General features: G+C 42.2%; 1 protein-coding gene across 22 annotated transcripts in view; it reads right to left on the reverse strand.

The window, feature by feature from the left end:
- The window catches only part of ANK3 (ankyrin 3), a 688,018-nt gene that overhangs the window by 184,027 nt on the left and 483,470 nt on the right, over nt 1–20,521 (reverse strand). For all 22 annotated transcript variants that reach the window (XM_049696621.1, XM_049696616.1, XM_049696615.1 and 19 more), the window contains one exon: nt 2,800–2,898. In XM_049696621.1, the coding sequence (XP_049552578.1) occupies nt 2,800–2,898 (99 nt within the window). The remainder of the gene's footprint in view (nt 1–2,799; nt 2,899–20,521) is intronic.

The following is a 20,521-nucleotide window of genomic DNA, read 5'->3' on the forward strand; positions in this document are numbered from 1 at the left end:
GACCTGAATCTCCTATATGCTGTCCTCCTCCCGCTGTACCAAATACAGCAAGTAAGTGTTTGATAAACGATGCAAAATGACTGACAGGCAATTTTGCTGTGCTGGTGATTGATGATTGTATCAAAAGAGGGAGAAATAAGGTCACTTCTAATCCACACACTCAGTTAAACCCCAGCTGGATATCCAGGTACAGCCCCCCAAGCTTCTCTGTTTGCCTTGGTTCGAGTACCCCTCTTTGCTCGTCACAAAAATTCTCCCTATTCACAAGGGACCCGTTAGCTCTACTGGTAACCAAGTGGCATAAGCAACGATTCTCTAACTTTTATTGTTACAACTACTTTAAGCAGCCTGTACTCAGTGGAAGACCCCTGCCATTTAAAACAACAGTTCTAGCATACCGGCGATGGTTTCTTAGCAAATAATACCAAGACAATGCAATGAGACCTCTCTTCAATTTACTTCCCCAGTCAGACAGTCTTGCAGGGGGTCAACCTTCAACTTCCTTCATTCCTCCTCTCTAGGAAGCTTGTTTCTTTTACGCTACATACATGTTTTTCAGGTTTAATAGTTACCAAGAAAAAGAAGTCCGGGTCTCCTGCTAAATACTCATGGCTGGGCTGTCTTTGGGTCACAGCACACAGCAGACAAACTACCTATCGGCTTCACGAGGGTAGGGGAAGTGTCTTGTTTTGCTCTGTTAATCAGCTATGTCCGGCCCACAGTGGGCACTCAATAATCATTTACTGATTGAGGGAATACATGCAGGGAATAATAAAGTAGTGAATCCAGGAGCTACGGGAATCAAGTTCAGGTGACTGGGCCGGTTTTAGAAACATGGAGATCAGGATTCTTGGAAAGAGGAACCAGAGGATTGTGGGAGATACAATTACAGGACAGGGAAAACTCTCCGAAAGCCTTAGAGAAGAGGATGTTTAGGAGACCACATTTTGCTCTTACATGAAATGCTGAAAAAGAAAATCCCTGGTTAGAAGTTTAATGTTAATTGGAGCTCTGAGTTATACAGGCACACCTCATTTTATTGTTCTTCGCTTTATTGCTCTTTGCAGATACTGCTTTTTTTTTTTTTTACAAATTGAAGATCGGTGGCAACCCTGCATCAGGCAAGACTATTGGCACCATTTTTCCAACAGCCTTTGCTCACTTTGTGTCTCTGTGTCACATTTTGGTAATTCTCGCAATATTTCAAACTTTTTCATTATTGTTTTATTTGTTATGGTGATCTCTGGTCAGTGAGTTTTACGTTACTATTGCAAAAAGATTATGACTTGCTAAAGGCTCAGATAATGGTTAGCATTTTTAAGCAGTGAAGTATTTTTTAAATTTAAAGTATGTACATTTAAAAGAGGTAATGCTATTGCACACTTAATGGACTATGGTATAAACATAACTTTTATATATACTGGGAAACCAAAAAATTCCTGTGACTCACATTTTCAATATTCACTTTATTGCAGGGGTCTAGAACTGAACCTGCAATATATCTGAGGTGTGCCTCTACTAGTAATGGCTGAGATTATTTCTGGTCTACTTTACGTCAACACAGTTTACAAACAATAGCTTGATCACTGCAACAACCCTTCAAGGTGGCCATTGATTGTATTTTCAGATAGAGAAATTACATGCAGAAGGTTACATCGCCGACCTAAGTCAACCAGCTAAGCTCACCATCCGGGATTCCCACTTGATTCTAAGTTTCACTTCCTTCCCCTCCCCACACAGTGCATCACACAGAACAAGCAACATGTCAAACACCAGGCTAGACTGATCTGTATTTAAAAAATTTTTTTTTTTAAATTGTGGTAAAAAAAACACACTGTAAAATTTACTTTCTTAACCACTTTTATGTGTACAGTTTAGTGGTGTTAACTGTATTCACACTGTTGTGTAACATCTCTAGAACTTTCATCTTGCAATATTACACTCTATCCCATTAAACAAAAACTCCTCATTTCCCTGTCCCCCAAGCCTCAGGCAACCACCGTTCTACTTCTGTTTCTATGATTGTCTACTCTTGATACCTCCTGTAAGTGGGATCATACAGTATTTGTTCTTTCGTGTCTGGCTTCTGTCACTTAGCTTAATGTCCTCAAGACTCATTCATGTTGCGGAATGTGACAGGATTTTCTTATAAGGCTGAATGATATTCCACTGTACGTACACGGCACATTTTCTTTATCCATTTATCTGTCGATGGATAGGTGGGTTGCTTCCACCTCTTGGCTATTGGGAATAATGCTTCAATGAACCTGGTTGTGCAAATATGGCTTCAAGATACTGCTTTCAATTCTTTGGGGGTATATACCCCAAAGTAGAATTGCTGGATCATATAGTAGCCCTATTTTTACTTTTTTGAGGAACCTCCTTACTGTTTTCCATAGTGGCTGCACAATTTTACATTCCCACCAGCAATGTGCAAAGGGGTACAGATTTATTTTTAAATAGAATAACCGTCAGTCTTAATATCAAACTGGCCCAACAGCCCTGCCTGCAATATCAAGTAGTGATTAACTGCTTAAAAATTTAACTCAACTAAAACTCTGGACATAGGTCTCAGTTTCTATAATTAAAGCCAGGTACTATTTAAACGTGTATTAAAGATTTATAAATAAGGATCATTATCCCATTGTACGAAGAATCAACTTAGCAGTCATTTTTTAAAGAGACTACAACAAAGGACATAAAGATAAAGCCAGGGCTGGACTAGCAACAAAAGTACTAGGAGAAGTATTCCTGCTTCCTGAAAATAAGCGTAAGCAGGCACATAAGTTGCACTCTTACCCTTGTTTTGGCATCAATTTTAGCTCCTCGATCAAGCAATAGTTTTACCATATTGGCGTTTCCTCGTTTTGATGCAACATGTAAAGGAGTGATGTCATTCTGTGGAAGAACAGAGAAAAAAGTACAGTGTTACCTGAGTTTAACCAAAACATTGCTTCCTAAACCTTCCCCAACACATCCTCACACTTTTCTTACCTTTTTAAAAAAATATCCATCGTGAATAGAATACTTCCCAACATCTCTATCTGACGGTAATTTTACTCAGAAGGAGACCTCAAAAGGGATGAATTTTAAGGGACACACTCTGTGGCGTAGGGTCCAAGTTTATTTCCTTTGATTGACATTATTGATGGATGACATGGTGATAGTTTTTGTTCTAACATCCTGCACATTTAAGTCAACATGTTTTCCTATCACTGTGTGTGATGCACACTGGCTACTGAATGGTTGACTCAGTGGCTGATTAGTCAGCTGAGACTTACTGAAAGGAGTGTCATGTTACTCAGAGCCTGCTCTGGGTCATCTGAGTACAAGTTGTCAAGGAGAGACAAGAGGAACTCAAACTGGGAAGTCTGTCAGTGCCCTACACGGTCACAGGGCTTCCCATGCGCGATGGGCTAAAAAGCGTTCACAGGCATTTATTAGCAATTGCACAGAAAAATGACTATGTTGCTTTTTTTTTTTTTAAACTACTGTTGAGGGCTTCCCTGGTGGCGCGGTGGTTGAGAGTCTGCCTGCCGATGCAGGGGACACAGGTTCGTGCCCCGGTCCGGGAAGATCCCACATGCCGCGGAGCGGCTGGGCCTGTGAGCCATGGCCGCTGGGCCTGCGCATCTGGAGCCTGTGCTCCGCAACAGGAGAGGCCACAACAGTGAGAGGCCCGCGTACCAAAAAAAAAAAAAAAAAAAAATTACTGTTGAGGAATAGACATATGGTCAGGACAATCTGACATTCCAATCAAGATCCCCTGGATACCACAGTCCTTTCCTCCACTCATCTGACAGGTGCTGTGATTACGTCCAGACTGTCAAGGAAATACGTGCACATAGTGAAAACAGTCTCTATTTTGGCTCCTTCTTCTTGTGTAGCAACAACATGGGTTTAAGGTCTGCAGTTCACAAAAGTCAATTACACGATAAACGAACGAGGCTCATAAGGGGTTACATTCTTGTCATGTGACGGCAGATACAATATAATAGCTACCAGGTATTGATTCATGTCCTGTGAGTTACGCTGCACTGCCTTAAACTCTTTACTATCTCACTTAGTTTTCATAATCCTCACAATGTCACATACAATCTGAATCACAATGACCATCTTACAGGTTAGAAACAGCAGGCAAAACCAAGATTCAAATTAAAATATGACTCTTAAACTTATGCTTTTGAAAAAAACGCTTTCAAATGAAAATTTTCAAACAGACACAAAGTTTGAGAGAAAGCCATAATGAGCTTCATGTACTCATCACTCTGGTTCAATAATTGTCAAACCTTGCCAATATCATTTCTTCTATACTCCCTACTATTTTTTCTGCCTGAAGGAATTTAAGAGGAGAAGGAAAATCCTAGGTATCCTATTATTTCACCCCCAATTACTGCAACTTAATTATCTCTAACAGATAAGGATATTTGTAAACAAATAATAACAATATTAATTTTATCTAAGTAAAAATAATTCTTTCAAAAAGCCAAGATCTGTCAGTGTTTTTACATTCTCCCATTATCCCCAATTTTCTCAGTACCGTGGTTCAGATTAGAATATCCACAACTTGCATTAGGTTGAAATGTCCCTTAAATCTCTTTTAAAATCTCCACAGATGCCCTATTCCACCTTCTTTTTTCCATGCCCATATATTTATTGATTAAACTGGGGAATTTACTGTATAGTTGCATCCTCATCGAGAGCTGTTTAACACATTCTTTTGTGTTTTCTATAAGCTTTTCTAGTTAAATGCTTTTAGTCATTATACATTCTCCCATGTGAACAACTCTTCACCTCATTATTCTTAGGTGCTAAAGTATAAATCAGTTCCACAATAATTAGTTCGTTAAGTCAAAGAAGGAGAAAGAGATCTGAGTAAAAGATATATGCCTTAGTCATGCTGGTGGGGAGTGGACAGGGCTAGTATCATTGCTCTAGACCAAGTGGTAGGCATACTTTTTCTGCAAAGGGCCAGATATCAAGTATTTCTGGCTTTGCAGGCCATACCATCTTCATTGCAATTTGTCAGTGCTGCCTTTGTAGCGATAAAGCAGCCCCGCGTGACATGCACAGAAACGGGAGTGTCTGTGTTCCAATAAAACTTTATTTACAAAAACAGCTGGTGGGCTGGATTTGGCCTGTGGGCAGTAGTTGGTTGATCTCTGCTCTAGACCTATCAGCTTGTGGCTGATGGTTTCAACGGTGTGTAACAGGTGACAAAAGAGGAATTAAAACTATAGAGGCTGTGCATTGCATATGCTTTGGCCCTCTTTGGGGTGGATGATTTTGCGTATGAATGAAAGCTGGCAGAAAGAAACTTTCTGATGGTCTTGCTTGTCTCCGTTGTCTGAGTGCAAGTATGTAAATGAGCCAAGCAGCACTACGGATGAATTCTAGGCCTGAGACAGCAGATGCAGCATCAGATTAGGTCTATAGGAAACACAGTCCAACAGGAGAGCTTACCGAGCTCAGAGTGGGATACGACACAAAGACCTCATCACTCCCCAGCGTGAGTCAGGGCTGACATGCTATTTCCCTTTAAAGATGTGCTCTTGCCTGGTGGAGAAGGACTTAATTAACCTTTATCACAAGTAGGCTAATTTTAGTGAGAGGAAAGAGCTCTATTTCTAATTTTGCTCTCTTCCATATTCATGGACTCTATCTTACGGTGATGTGTAGATGTCAAAAGGGTGCCTTGAAATTCAAACTCCCACATTTTTCTACACTGCTCTGACCCCTCCTAGAGTACTACTTTCTATTTCTACAGCACTTAATAAGTGTTGTAAATTACTTATGTAATTTCATTTTATCTTCACAACAATCTACTGAAGGAAGATATATATCATTAATCCCATTTGATCAATCAACTAAGGGATAGAACTGATCAGTAATCTGTATATTAAGAGACAACTAATGAGAGGCAGAATCAGCATCAGAATTCAGTTTTCTAGATCCTCGGGGTAGGGTGTGTGTGTGTGGTATTTCCAGTCAGGGATCATAAAGGCTTCGCCTAAAGACTAGGCTTCTCATCTCCGTCAAATGGAGCTTCTGAGTGAAACACATACTTTTGTATTCCCGAATCAGGTAGCGACTGCTTCTGTCAATTAGGAAGAAGTCAAAATCAAAGTGGGACCTTTGGACCGGTCAACAGGACATTTGTATTTAGATTCCTCAGTTAACCAGTAAAAATCTTTTATGCTCTACTAGGTACCAGGTCCACTGCTGCATTTCCATTATACAAGCGGGTCACAAAATTACGGAATCCCACCGAATCAAGAGTCCAATGATGTTAAAGACAAAAAGGCTTGTTTAGGAGAACCTCATTAGCTGCTCAGGAAGCGTAAATGTGTGCCTGCTTTCTGGGATGCAGTTTGGCAGTATATATGAGGAACCTTCAAATCTACAACTGAGACAGGAGATAGATGGGCCCCAGGCTGGGCAGCTGGAGTTTGTCCCCTGTGGACAGATACTCCAAGATGAACATAATACAGGAGGGAGGAGAACCTGAGCCATGCCCAGATAAAAGAGACCACATATTCCTCATTCTTGAGGTCAAGGAGACCTTCCCAACTACACGTGTGCAGAAAGCCTCCTGGGGGGCCAAAAAGGGAGGGGGCACATCAGAGTAGGTGATGTCAACCTTCCCACAGGCCTCTGGGCTAATATCCATCTTGGCTAAGAGATGCATGCACACATAGGGTAGGACCCTGAGTTAAACCCAATACAGACTCAGAGCCAGGAAAAGCAAGATGCTTGGCCAGAGGAAACCCGGCAGAAATGCCCCATAAAAGTGATACAAACTACCACAAAGGCACGACTCTCTCTCTGAGTCTGCCCGTGTGTGTCTATTCACATGGACTCTTTTTCCTCCTAATATACAATTGACTTGTTTCACTACTTACCGTCTCTTTGTGGAAACTCCTTTCTACCAAGCTGATGGGCCAGGGCCTTGTCATTGGCTACTGGCCCTCGCGACCTAGCGGCTAGGGTCCAGCACTCTCACTGCCGCGGCCTGACTTCAATCTCTGGCCAGATTGAAGTCCGGCTTCAAGCCGCTGCAGGCTGAGGCCACCCGAGATCACAACCACGTACACAAGGCAGAGGTTGGCTGCCATGGTAGAAAGGGCGAGAGTGCTGAGACAGACCCAGAGCTGAGGCCTGGGCATACTCCCTACGACTGAAGCGGATCCAGAATGAAAGACCCCTCAGCCCCAGCCTAACGGAACAAGCAACTGTAGCCGGCTCCTGAGGGCGGCAGGAGCTTGGTGAGAGAGACACTCTGTGCTACAGGGATGCAGGGAGAGCGGAGCGGGGGAAGCGCACCAACCAGGGAAAATCTCTGACGGCTGGCCCTCACCCTCAGCGTAAGGCGGTGCAGCCCCGTCTAGAGGAACGTGAAACCTGTGCTGCAAACAAAATGGAAACTCAGCTCAACTCTGGACTCAACCGGCTTGGGCTTCCACATGTACAGCCTGACAGGAGAAGGAAGACACATGCCGCTTCCAAGCAGGGACACTATTTTCCTCAGTGTCTGCAGTCTATCTAGTGGAACAGGGGAACGACATGCAACAAAAGTTAGGGAGTTTAGGTCAAACGGGAACACTTGATAAGAAAACCACACTGTCAGAAATGCAGTATTCCCAACCTAAATGTCTGTCAACAGAGGAATGGATAAAGAAAATGTGGTACATATATACAATGGAATACTACTCAGCCATAAGAAAATGAAATAATGCATTTGCAGCAACATGGATGGACCTAGAGATTATCATACTAAGTGAAATCAGACAAAGACAAGTATCATATGATACCAGGTATATGTGGAATCAAAAAAATTGATATAAATGAACTTACTTACAAAACAGAAACAGACTCACAGACATAGAAAACAAACTTATGATTACCAAAGGGGAAAGGTTGGGGGGAGGGATAAATTAGGAGTTTGGGATTAACATATATACACTACTATATATAAAACAGATAATCAACAAGGACCTAATGCATAGCACAGGGAAGTCTACTCAATATTCTGTAATAAACTATATAAGAAAAGAATCTGAAAAAGAGGGAATATATATATATATATATATATATGTATAACTGAATCACTTTGCTGTACACTTCAAACTATCACAATATTGTAAATCAACTATACTCCAATATAAAATAAAAATTAAATAAAAATATAAAGTAAAAGTGAAAAAAAACAGAAATGAAGCATTCCTTTGATGGGCTCATCAGCAGACTTCACAGAGCTGAGGAGAGAATCAGTGAACTGAAAGATACACCAGTATGAATGATCCAAACTGAAACACAAAGGAAAAAGAAAAAAGAATGGAAAGAAAGAACAGAGCACCCAAGAGCTGTGGGATGATATAAAATAGCTGATTGGAGACGCATAAAGAAAAGAGAGAAAATAGGGCAGAAGAAATATTCGAAGAGATCATGGTAGGGAATTATCTCAAAATAGTGAAATATACCAAACCACACCTCTATGGACTTATATTCTCATCTGTATAATGGACATAATACCTCCAGTGCCTCCATCACAGGACTGCCAAGGGGAGAGATGAGATTAATTCAAAAAGAGAAAGGAAACTCACAGGTATTCCGTAACTCTTATCTCATTTAACCCACTCAACAACCCTAATAAGGGGTACTATCTATTTTCTTTCTTTATGTTACAGATGAGGAGAGTAAAACTCAAACAAATCAAAATAACTTGTTGGGCTTCCCTGGTGGCGCAGTGGTTGAGAGTCCGCCTGCCGATGCAGGGGACACGGGTTCGTGCCCCGGTCCGGGAGGATCCCACATGCCACGGAGCGGCTGGGCCTGTGAGCCATGGCCGCTGGGCCTGCGTGTCCGGAGCCTGTGCTCCGCAACGGGAGAGGCCACAACAGTGAGAGGCCCACGTACCGCCAAAAAAAAAAAAAAAAAAAAAAAAAAGTTTAATTATTTAAAATGAGTTAATCTAATGATATAGATTTCCTGTAATCTTTCTAATGAATGCTGTAATTTTAATAACAGTCTATATTTTTTTCTAAGTCTACTAGTAAAATTTCTTAAAAACAAAAAAATGAAGGTGGTTTATAGTTATAAATTTTCCACACTCATATCATTTCTAATAAATCTGAAATTAAATTAATCTCTGTGCTGAATACTTTTCTTTCCCCTCCAGAAAATAAATCATTCTTTCGGGCTTTGGAGATGTCAGTGAACTTGAAACTGTTAGTCTCTCAAGTATCCTACCCTCACTTGGCCTTCCAATAAATTAGATTCTTGCTGAAGTTTCAAACACGTCAAAAATGAAAATAATGTCTTTGAAGTTTCTAAAGAAAGATGGTTTGGAAAGAAATAAAGCCAGTCTAGTGCAAATGGCTTTATCTGTGTGCAGTATACTCGTTCTAAGGAGATGGAGCTCCTCCAGGGACCAGCAAGACCACAGCTACCCAGGGGCCAACATCCCGGCCTCAGCTTCCATCTGCCACTGCTGCTGGGGGCTGACGGTCACACACTGAGACATAAGAAATGAGTTAGAAGGTCTGGACGCACATCCTTGTTCTTCCATCTTACTCTCAGTAGGATCTGGGACAAAGGACTTCTTGGGATCTCAGTTCTCATCTGTAAAACTATCTATTCTTGTGGGTCTCAAATGATGCACTGTACATAAAAGTATTCTGTAAGCCAGGGGTCCCCAACCCCCGAGATCTGATGCCTGATGATCTGAGGAGGAGCTGATGTAATAATAATAGAAATAAAGTGCACAATAAATGTAATGCTCTTGAATCATCCCCAAACCATACCCCCCCCGCCGCCCCCAAGTCCGTGGAAAAACTATCTTCCACGAAACCAGTCCCTGGTGCCAAAAAGGGTGGGGACCGCTGCTGTAAGCTGTAAATATGCTGTAAATTCAAGGTTATATTATTATGGGCTTATAAACATAAAGGTAGTTTTTACAAGCAAAAAACTTTTTGCGATTTCTGTGACTCAACTTTAGACAATTTATATGGAGACAAGATTTTCATAGCACGGCCTCAGTCAATGTTTTCTAATAGGCTCGATCAGAAGAATCACCTGAGGAACTTGTTAAAAAAACACAGATTGCGAGGCCCCATCCCTGAAGCACTGAATCCCGGTCCAGGGGAATGGGAAGATGCTGGCCAGCTAGGGAAAACCGGCTGCAAGGCCGGTTGGAGGCTATGAGAAAATGGTTTTTCATTTTCAAACTCAGAGGGACGTGCTCCTTGGACAAGCCTGCCTTGTATTTCTTACCAGAAAACGTACATGATACCTTTTCGTCATAAAGCCATTACGTTTCTAAATATCGAGAGTCCATTTCAAAGCATGATCGTTAGGGGTTCAAAAATGCAGAACTGATAGAGATAATAAATAACATGTAGTGGAAATATGAACGCATTACCTTTTAGAATGAATTTGATCATGTGTCAGTTTTTTTAAGTTTGCTCATCTTTCAATTAAAACGTCCTTAAATGCGATATGGGATTTCGTAGTGAGTTAAAAACAAAAAAACCTTTAAAATCTTGAAAAATGTATTTAATTCATTTTGCAACTGGTGCAGGCAGCAAACGAGTAGCCAGCTGGTCGAAGAGAGACTACTGGCAGTTCTGGTTTTCCTGGGATGACCCTGGATTAAGTCCAAAGCCCGGTACACACGCCCTCCGATGTTAGAATATCATGAACTACACAGTCTGAATGTCGTTTATTTTACTTGCTTGTTTTTATTGTCTTATTTTACTTGACTGATTTACTTTGCTGTTCTTAGCTCAAGCTCTGCCACCTTGAAGCCGTACAGTTTAATTGAAACACAAGTTATTTAACTTCTCGCTCCCTGGCGTAAAATGGAACTCATACCCACATCTCACGGGATAACTGTGAAGAATAAAGGAAATAATGTATAGGAAACTTACTGGAGTACGTAGTCATAAATGAAAGCCATTTCCTAAATTAGTTTGAATTTTGGATAAGTTTTTTCCACCTCCTATTTCAAAGTCTCAGTAGTAAAAGCGGAAAGGACCCTCAGGGTCTTCCAGTCCAACCAACTCTGAGGGGTGCATCATGGGGGAAGCTTGCTGCCCTCTGCAGAGCAGTCCCAGAGTGAACACGAACTGCCCGGCCCTTCTTTCCCATCTGGGGACATTCCCATCTCTCCATCTCTTGGCTGTAAAGAGATGTTCAATCCAGCAATGCTGTCTCAGAGGGGGCACCACTGGCTCCACTGGCATTCTGGTTGGGACACTGTCACTGGCATGAGGATGTCCCACGCACTGAAGGGGGTTTAGCTATCCCAGCCCTGCCCCATTACATGCCAGCCATTATTCCACTTCTCCATTTAAAGACCCATAAGAACAGATAGTCGAATGGCGGTGACCAGGGGCTGCGGGGTGGTGGATGAGTTGGGGAGATGTCGTTTAGGGGTACAAACTTGCAAATAGTAGATAAATAAGTTGTGGAGATCTAATGTACAGCACAGTGATTACAGTCAACAAGACTATTATCAACTTCAAAGTTGCTAAGAGACTAGATCTTAACTGTTCTCACCCCAAAAAAGAAATGATAATTATATATGTTAGAGTTATTAGCTAACAAAAACTGTAGTAATCATACTGCAATATACAAATGTATCAAACCAACACACTGTATACCTTAAACTTATACAGTGTATCATGCCAATTCTCTCAAAAACAAACAAACCAAAAATGCTGCAATTACTCCCTTCTACCTGCAGGATCCAGGCCAGTGCCCTCAGCCCAGCCAGGGGTTCGGGGAGTCCCTTCCCATAGGCTTGGACTCGCCATTCATCTCCAGCCTCATTTCACATGTGCAAATGGGCCTCAGCCTCCACTTCCTGGAGCTGAGTCTAATCCTTTCATGTCCATCACAGCTTAGCTTTTCAATTTTTTTTTTTCAACTATGATAGTCCATGCTGATCTCCTACCTGAACTTGTTTTCTTGGAACCTACCGCTTTGACTTGTGAGAGAGCCAATAAAGGATCGCGCATGTGTCCCCAATTCACCTCTCTGCAACGTTTGGTTCTTCAAAGTCCTAAACGCTTCGCTCTAGGTGCCCCTTCGCCCTTCCTGTATATGCTTCAAACCACCAGAGGAACAAGAGCAAGATTTTCTCATGAAAGAACTAAGATGCCCAGGAGGGGACCAGGGTGCATCTGAGCTCATCCAAGTGCACCTTCTGACAACAGGAAGTGTGAACAATGGTCCGAATGTTCAGTGGAGGGCTGCAGTGGAGGAAATGAAAATTCTACAGCTAATGAATTATTCCCTTTTAAAGTGCAAATGAATAAAGCGAGCACTGCCAACTCCTAACTTAATAGAACTTTATTTCACAGAATTTCAAAATAGGATTTATTCGGGTCATTTAAACATGTTCTCAGAGCAACAATTCTAGAGCTGTACTGCAGGAAGCAGGGCATATATTCAAAGACGAAAAGTGAAACAAAGGGAAATATGTACCTTCCAATTTCTATGATCTTTTTTTACTGGCATTCTTACTGTCTCAAACAACGTCATGTTAATCGTTTGGTAAAGGCTGCCCTTCTCATGCTGACAGACACAACACAAACACTGTAACTCCAACATTCTGGGACGCACCATTTCTGACCAGCTCCAGAAGTACTCTAGAGAGCTGACATGATGTCACTTGCTTGACATGTGTCACGCTTGACAGGTGACTGTGTCTTACACTGATGGGTCTCCTCCCAGATGTAAGCATTAATCACCACCACCAGCACAAACATGGCCAGGACCCTGGCCCACACGCTAAGCAATTTATATGGATTATTTCGTGCGGTCACAATGATGCTACGCATTGGGTACTATTTTCGGACCCATTTTATGGGTGACAAAGCTGAAGAAGCATGAATAACTTGCCCAGGAGCACAGAAAGTAAGCCACAGTACCAGCGTGGAACTCCAGCAGCCTGACTGCCTTGCTGTTTGCTTTGACACTGTACTATACCTACTCTCTTCTGCGAAAGGCCTCCATCCCTGTCAGATAAGGTGGTCAGGCAGAAGGGAAGGGCTTGAGGTTGATTGATCTCTCTCCTATCTGGCTAATAAGAAAAATGCAGGGCTTTGCTGGTGGCGCAGTGGTTAAGAATCCGTCTGCCGATGCAGGGGACATGGGTTCGAGCCCTGGTCCGGGAAGATCCCACATGCCGCGGAGCAACTAAGCCCATGCACCACAACTACTGAGCCCACGTGCTGCAACTACTGAAGTCCACATGCCTAGAGCCCGTGCTCCGCAACAAGAGAAGCCACCGCAATGAGAAGCCCGTGCACTGCAAGGAAGAGTAGCCCCCGCTCGCCACAACTAGAGAAAGTCCGTGTGCAGCAATGAAGGCCCAACACAGCCAAAAATAAATAAATAAAATAAATAAATTTAAAAAAAAAAAAGAAAAGAAAAATGCAGCCTACATGATGAAGATGCTTGCCCTGGACCACATCAGTGACCGATGATACAGCCAGGATGAGAGCCAGGGCTCCAGCATGTATCTGAGAACTTTCCTCCTCAGTCTAGGCTGCTACAGCTTAGAAACTTCAGCTCCTCAGACGACAACAACACACATCCCATACCACAGGGTAGGATATTAATAAGCTCCAGTGTACTCATGGGTTTAAGACAAAAACATTCCCTTAAAAAATTATATAGGAGATTCTCCTTTGATGTGGCATTCAGGGAATTAAATGAAAAAGGCAGGAACAAGATTGCATGGCATGCAGAGAGCAATTCTCTAGAAAAGGTCTATCTCCCACCACTCTGGCCTCCACTTACTTACTGGTTTTGTTCTTCCTGAGATGTTAATATCACCATGGTAACAAGAATATGGGTAATGCAGTAACCACACTGAGACTTTTCCATAACTCACATTTCTTTGCTAAAGGCTCCCAAATCTCCATTTTCTTTCCAAAGGAGGTTTATATAACCCATTAGAAATGTCTTTACAGGAATAAAGACATAGACCTACTAGAGAACGGACTTGAGGATATGAGGAGGGGGAAGGGTAAGCTGTGACAAAGCGAGAGAGAGGCATGGACATATATACACTACCAAACGTAAGGTAGATAGCTAGAGGGAAGCAGCCGCATGGCACAGGGAGATCAGCTCGGTGCTTTGTGACCGCCTGGAGGGGTGGGATAGGGAGGGTGGGAGGGAGGGAGACGCAAGCGGGAAGAGATATGGGAACATATGTATACGTATAACTGATTCACTTTGTTATAAAGCAGAAACTAACACACCATTGTAAAGCGATTATACTCCAATAAAGATGTAAAAAAAAATGTCTTTAATGCTGTTGAACCTATACTAGGAGATAAACATAACTTATTTTATATTTGAAAATACGTATCAATAAAAATGAATGTGTGTGTGTGTGTGTGTGTGTGTGTGTGTGTGTGTGTGTGTGTGTGTTTGGGCTTTATAAGGACAGACATCTAAACGTTAACAAAATAGGACTCTTATGGGCGGTTTTTCTTTTCTTTCTTTTGCTTTATTGTATTTTATTTTAAAAATAAATCGTATAATGCAGGGAAAATATTTTTTTTTAATGTGTCTGCAATGGCATCGCCACACAAACTACAGTAGCGTCTCCGGAAGCCCTGGACCCTTATGAAAACATTACAAAAGTCACCCTCCTGCTGAAGCGATGCTCACCTCTTCTCCACGTTTGAGTGGCTGATGATCTAGCACTGGCTGGTGGTGGCCTTGATTGGGCTTTGACAGCTCAGAAACGGAGGCTCTGCTTCAAACACCCTTAACTGAACAAAGCCGGGCAGCAGACCTTGGTGACTAGCCCTTTGTTCTAGGCGTGTCTTCCAAGGTCAGCTACGCTGCTGAATCGCAAGACTCGTGGCTGCTCAACTCAACTTGCCTCTCAGCGTCTGACATTCAATACTTGGGTTTGGTGCACTTGCCTCTACCCCTCTAACAGAATCCTGTGGATTTCCCATCCCCCGTAATGCAGCTCACATCAGTTTGGGAAGTGGGTCCCTAACACCATGTGAAGCTCGGCCTGAAATTCTGATAGACCAGGGAGAGGACTGGGGCTTGAGGAAAGCAGGTTTGAATAGGTACTGGGTGCCCGGGAATAGTGGATAAGGAGGCCTGGAAGTTATCTGTTGATTCATTCTTGAATTCAACAAATATATATCGAGTCCTTCCCAGTGCTAGGTAGTGGGTTACACTCCAGGGATCCCCAAATGTGTAATAACACGTAGGTCTGCCCTTGAGGAACTCAAAGTCCTGCAGGGGAGGTGAAGCACAGGGTGTGTGAGGCGTATTTCACGACACCTCTACTTTAGCCTGAATAGGACTGTTCAGCTCATGCACGCACAATGCTTAACAAAGAAGCTGGAACTTACTAAATACTCAAATCACGACTATTTTATATCATGATTACTACACATTTTTACCTACAGAAGAAAGGAAGAAAATGAGCATCCGCCGAGCACTTATTCTGCAGCAGGCAACGTCCTGGATGCTTTCATGGTACCACCCTCTGGCTTAATGGAATGCAGCTCCATCAGTACGTGAAAGGTACCACTCAGGGAGGCAGATCAAGGGCTGCCAGGCAGCAAAAATACAGGTCCTGCCTGCCCCCAGTACCTTGAGGAATGGTTCTCTGAAATAAAATGCCTACGTCTCTTACAAAATCTAAATGGCAAGAGACACATTCTCCACGGCTGAGTCCTTCACTGGAGGATTGAAAAGAAGAAGTTCACGTTAAAGTCATTATCACAGAGGCAGGAATGTGGTAAGCATTTGGAAAGAGGATATTTACCAGGTGAGGAAAGATGTCCCGTGGAGGAGCTGGGGATAGAGGGTGAATAAGGCATCTCAGACTGCAAGGGGCTTAGGTAATAAACACAGTGTGCAAGACAAACACTCCCACAGAATTAAGTTTCAAGGCCAATCACGGGACCAACAGGGCACGATGAGCACACACACTGGGGCAAGGAGGGGAGCGACCTATTTTAGGGGGTCAGAGAAAGCGTCTTTGAGGAACAGGATACAAGCATCTTTTACCCAGATTAAAAAACAGAGGCTCACAGAAGTAACTGCGGCATAATCTCTGGCAATTGGAGACCTCTCTTGAGACCTATCTCAATCTCTGATATTTCTGAACTCTCCATGGCATGAACTGGGGAGAAATTACTATGGAGGTCAAGTTGCCAGCAGTATTTTTAGTCCTCTTTGGAAGAAGATTTCAGTTTTATTGCTGTTGGTGGTCACGGCGGTCTCTGCTTACATGATGGGAAAGGCGGCAATCTGCTTTTGGAGCCGAAAGGGGCGAGTCTATTAGGAGTAAAATTGCTTCTGCTTAAAGCATCACTTTCCTTGGAGGGGAAAGTTGCATTTAGAGACAATTATGACACCGAAGGGAAGGAGGCCTGAGACTGATGGTGTCTCAGCTTTGCTCGAAACAACTTTCTGTGATGATGGAAATGTTACGTATACAGTGTTAATACAATGGCTGCTAGCCACACGTGGAAACTGGGCACCCGAAATGTGGTTCTGGGGAATGAGGCATAGACGTTTACATTTAATTTAAATTAAAGTTAGTACTCAGTTGTTAGTGGCTACTGAATTAAGAGAGCCCAGGTGTAGAGGAAATGGGGTTCCCCCTCTCTCTGGGACCAGAGACTAGGTTAAGGGGCTTAGACTCTGACCAGAACAGACATAGTGTTTGGTAAAAGGAGTTCTCGCTAAGGGAAGTAAGAGAGACTCTCCAACACAGTGGCTTCAGGGGGCTCACAAGGGAGCCCTTTCCTGAGGAAGGGGTCATAGCCCACGGACTTTGGGGACAGTGTTATCCAGAACAGGTCCTTCAGCTCTGCCTTTTTTTTTTTTAATCTCATTTTTAAAAATTAATTTTTACTGGCATATAGTTTCTTTACAATGTTGTGTTAGTTTCTGCCTACAGCAAAGTGAATCAGTTACACGTATACATATATCCACTCTTTTTAAAATTTCCTTTCCACCTAGGTCACCAGAGAGCACTGAGTAGAGTTCCCTGTGCTATACAGTAGATTCTCATTAGTTATCTATTTTATATATAATAGTGTATATATGTCAATCCTAACCACCCATTTCATCCCTCCCCCCCTCCCCCCGTAACCATAAGTTTGTGCTCTACGTCTGTGACTCTATTTCTGCTTTGCAAATAAGTTCATCTGTACCATTTTTCTAGAGTCCACATATATGTGATTATTATATGATATTTGCTTTTCTCTTTCTGACTTACTTCACTCTGTATGACAATCTCTAGGTCCATCCATGTCTCTGCAAATGGCACTATTTCATTCCTTTATATGCCTGAGTAATAAGCTCTGCCTTTCTGTTCTGAACTCCCTTCATCAATCCCAAAGTTTTTAGAGAAGTCTTGTTGGGTACTAGAGCCAAGACTTAGTTGTGCTTTGGGGAATTAAGAAAGAGAGACTTTTTGGTATGGTTGAGCACATGGGGGCCTCAACAAATTAGTAGCGTCAGGTCAGTGGCTTACTTGAGTCTGGACTTCCAGGTCTAGCTTACAGGAGAAGTTCTTTAATATTTGCCAGAATGAATTGAACTGAGAAAGGAAGTCTCCAGATAATGTTTCTCCACAGACGTCGTTTTGCTTATGCATGTGCTGACCCCGTATCGACCTCTTATTTGGGCAGAACGTAAAATCTGACACTTGTATGTTTCCATCAACAGGTTTAGGAGTTCAACTGTCTAAAAACACTGCTCTCACTTTAACCAAAAGAACTTTAGATAAAGTAGCCTTTATCTAAGAACTTTAGATAAAGTAGCCTTTCTTATGACATAATTGAGTTCCAAATGTGGCCGAGCCCCTGCTAAAGCTTTGTTCAAAACAACTGCTATTTGAGAAAGGCAGTCCAGTTGGACATGTTAACTAGTCACAGATCTGTGGCACACGCGCCAAGTTCTATCACACGCAATTAGAGCATCACACAGCTAAGTACCTGGGCCATAGTGTCTCTGCCTCCCTGGGCAAGGCGCCTACACAGATGGAGACTTAGGCAGTATGGGGTAGTAGGAATGGAACCTTTTGAAATGTAGCTATTAAAGATACTGTCAACTATGAAACTGTTCTTTTTTTTTTCTTTTTTTTCATTAAAGTATAGTTAATTTACAACGTTATGCTAATTTCTGCTGTATAGCAACGTGACTCAGTTATACACATATATACATTCTTTTTCTATATTCTTTTCCATTATGGTTTATCCCAGGAGATTGGATATAGTTCCCTGTGCTATATGGTAGGACCTTGTTGTTTTTCCATTTTAAATTTCATAGTTTGCATCTGCTAACCCCAAACTCCCAGTCCATCCCTCTCCCTCCCCCACTCCCACCTGGCAACCACAAGTCTGTTCTCTATGCCTGTGGAAACTCACTGCTCTTAATACAATGATTCACATGATATAAAAATCACATCTGAATTATTTCACACACAAAAAAACCTGTCCCTATAGATAACTAAGATTTCCTTTGTCAAAAAGTGAAAACTATATAACCTGTGCTTCCTTTTCTACTACATGTATAAAAGCCCTTAAAGCCTAAATTTAAGGGCTTTGTATTCACTAGCTCTTTCCAGTTGCTTAGTAACATTTACTTTTTCTGTTTCATCCTTACATGTCTTACTTTGTATATTTTAATCTGTAAACCTCCTGAAATCCTTTTGCAAACAAATGAGGTATAGCACTCAAACACATAAATCCGTAATCCTTTCAGAGATCAGAACAAAAAAGTACTACATACCAAGACCAATAGAAGGATATTTTACTCAATTATCTTCCCCAGATGGGAAGTTAAATAATAATTTACAAAAGAAAGGTTAATGACGAGAGTGCAGATTAAGTTAGGTGGTCCACTGTATTTGATGAAAAAATGTCTTAGCTAGCAAAGCATTCATCTATCTTCTTCAATGAAGGGAATTTTGCAGGCATCCAATAATATAATTTGGCCTTTACCTACTCCAGGGCATCAATGCTCCTTACTGGAAAGTGAATCAGGAGCAGCTCTGGTGTGTCTTACTTACATTCTCTTCCCCAAGAGAGCTAGGATGACTTGCTAAGAGAGCAAGGGTCACGCATAAATTCAGATGGTGTCAAGGCCATCTCAGCAGACACAATTCAGAGAATGCAGCGTGCTGACACTGCACTGCAGTCTTCAGCAGCTATTCTATTAACTCCCTGCTGTGGACCCTTGAGGCTGAACAGGTCTGGATAATCCAAAAGGAAATATTTAAGATGTCAGACAGGAGATCTTATGCAATACATAAACACGGCAAAATTACAACACAAAAATCAAAATTCACATTATAATAAAAATCTAAGGAAAGGTGTTAATAGAACCAGTAAGTATCCTATAAATCAGTTACCATCACTGCTGCTCGGGGGTATACGTTCACCACTGGCTACGATCTGTTTTCTTGCTGCCTGAATTAGCCAGCACTACAAAGCAGCATAGAAACAATCCATTCTACTGTGTTCTCTCTTCAGTCACACCGCGTTTGGTTCTGCCTCGCACCTGCCTCGTATCTGCACATGCACTACACGCAGGAAATGATTCCAGAAGGGTTATCCCTACTCCTATCCCCAGCTCTCTTCACCAGCAGGTAGCTATTCTTGAGGTCACGCCCTCAGCCCACAAAGCACTACAAGACTGTATCCGCCTTTCTTCAATGCTCTGTCCCAGCCAGGAAGCAGAAATCACAGCCCCCCTAAGACAAAGGTTGCTGCTGTCATTTTGTAACTTGACCTCTAACTTTCGAATCGATACCTCTATCTCAACCCAGTTCCTGAAGCATACGATTTATGGTTATGATTTGCACCTAGTTCTTTGCAACTGAGGCTTCATGATCCTTCCTTTATTGTTTTGACCAGGCAAAATCTGATCCCATCTGTGTTCTAGGGCATCTGACTTTCACCTGCTACATCCCTGAGAGAACTCTGACCTAGAAGGACCCCACTCGAGTTGGGAAGGGAGAGGTCTCTGTAATACAAAAGGCTAAACGCTGGATTGTTACATAACAAAATTACTGGAGATTTGGAACCTACAGTGGGTTTCTGGAGGCAACTAGCAGTTGCCTCCAATTAAGCTTTTCATGTGAAGACCAGCTCTGCTCAGACAACCTACTGCAAGCCATCCATCACGTATGGAGGGAAGCATGTGCCGTAGGGTGTAAGCAACAGTACAGGCCTCCTAGTAAGTATGATTAACTTCCACCACAGCCTTCAGTTCAGAATGCTATGAGGCCTCGTTAATGAGGAATGTCTGGAGAAAATGCTTTTCCAAATCAGCAAAAAGTCTGAATTTTAACATATTTTAAACAAAAGCACACTGTGACTTTTAAATCACATACGGTAATTCAGACAAGGTTAACAAGGTAACAACGTGGGTCTGAGGTCTCCACTTTTTTTTTTTAAACACCTTTATTGGAGTATAATTGCTTTACAATGGTGTGTTAGTTTCTGCTGTATAA

This window comes from Orcinus orca, chromosome 14, assembly GCF_937001465.1.
Source record: "Orcinus orca chromosome 14, mOrcOrc1.1, whole genome shotgun sequence".
NCBI classification, from domain to species: Eukaryota; Metazoa; Chordata; class Mammalia; order Artiodactyla; family Delphinidae; genus Orcinus; species Orcinus orca.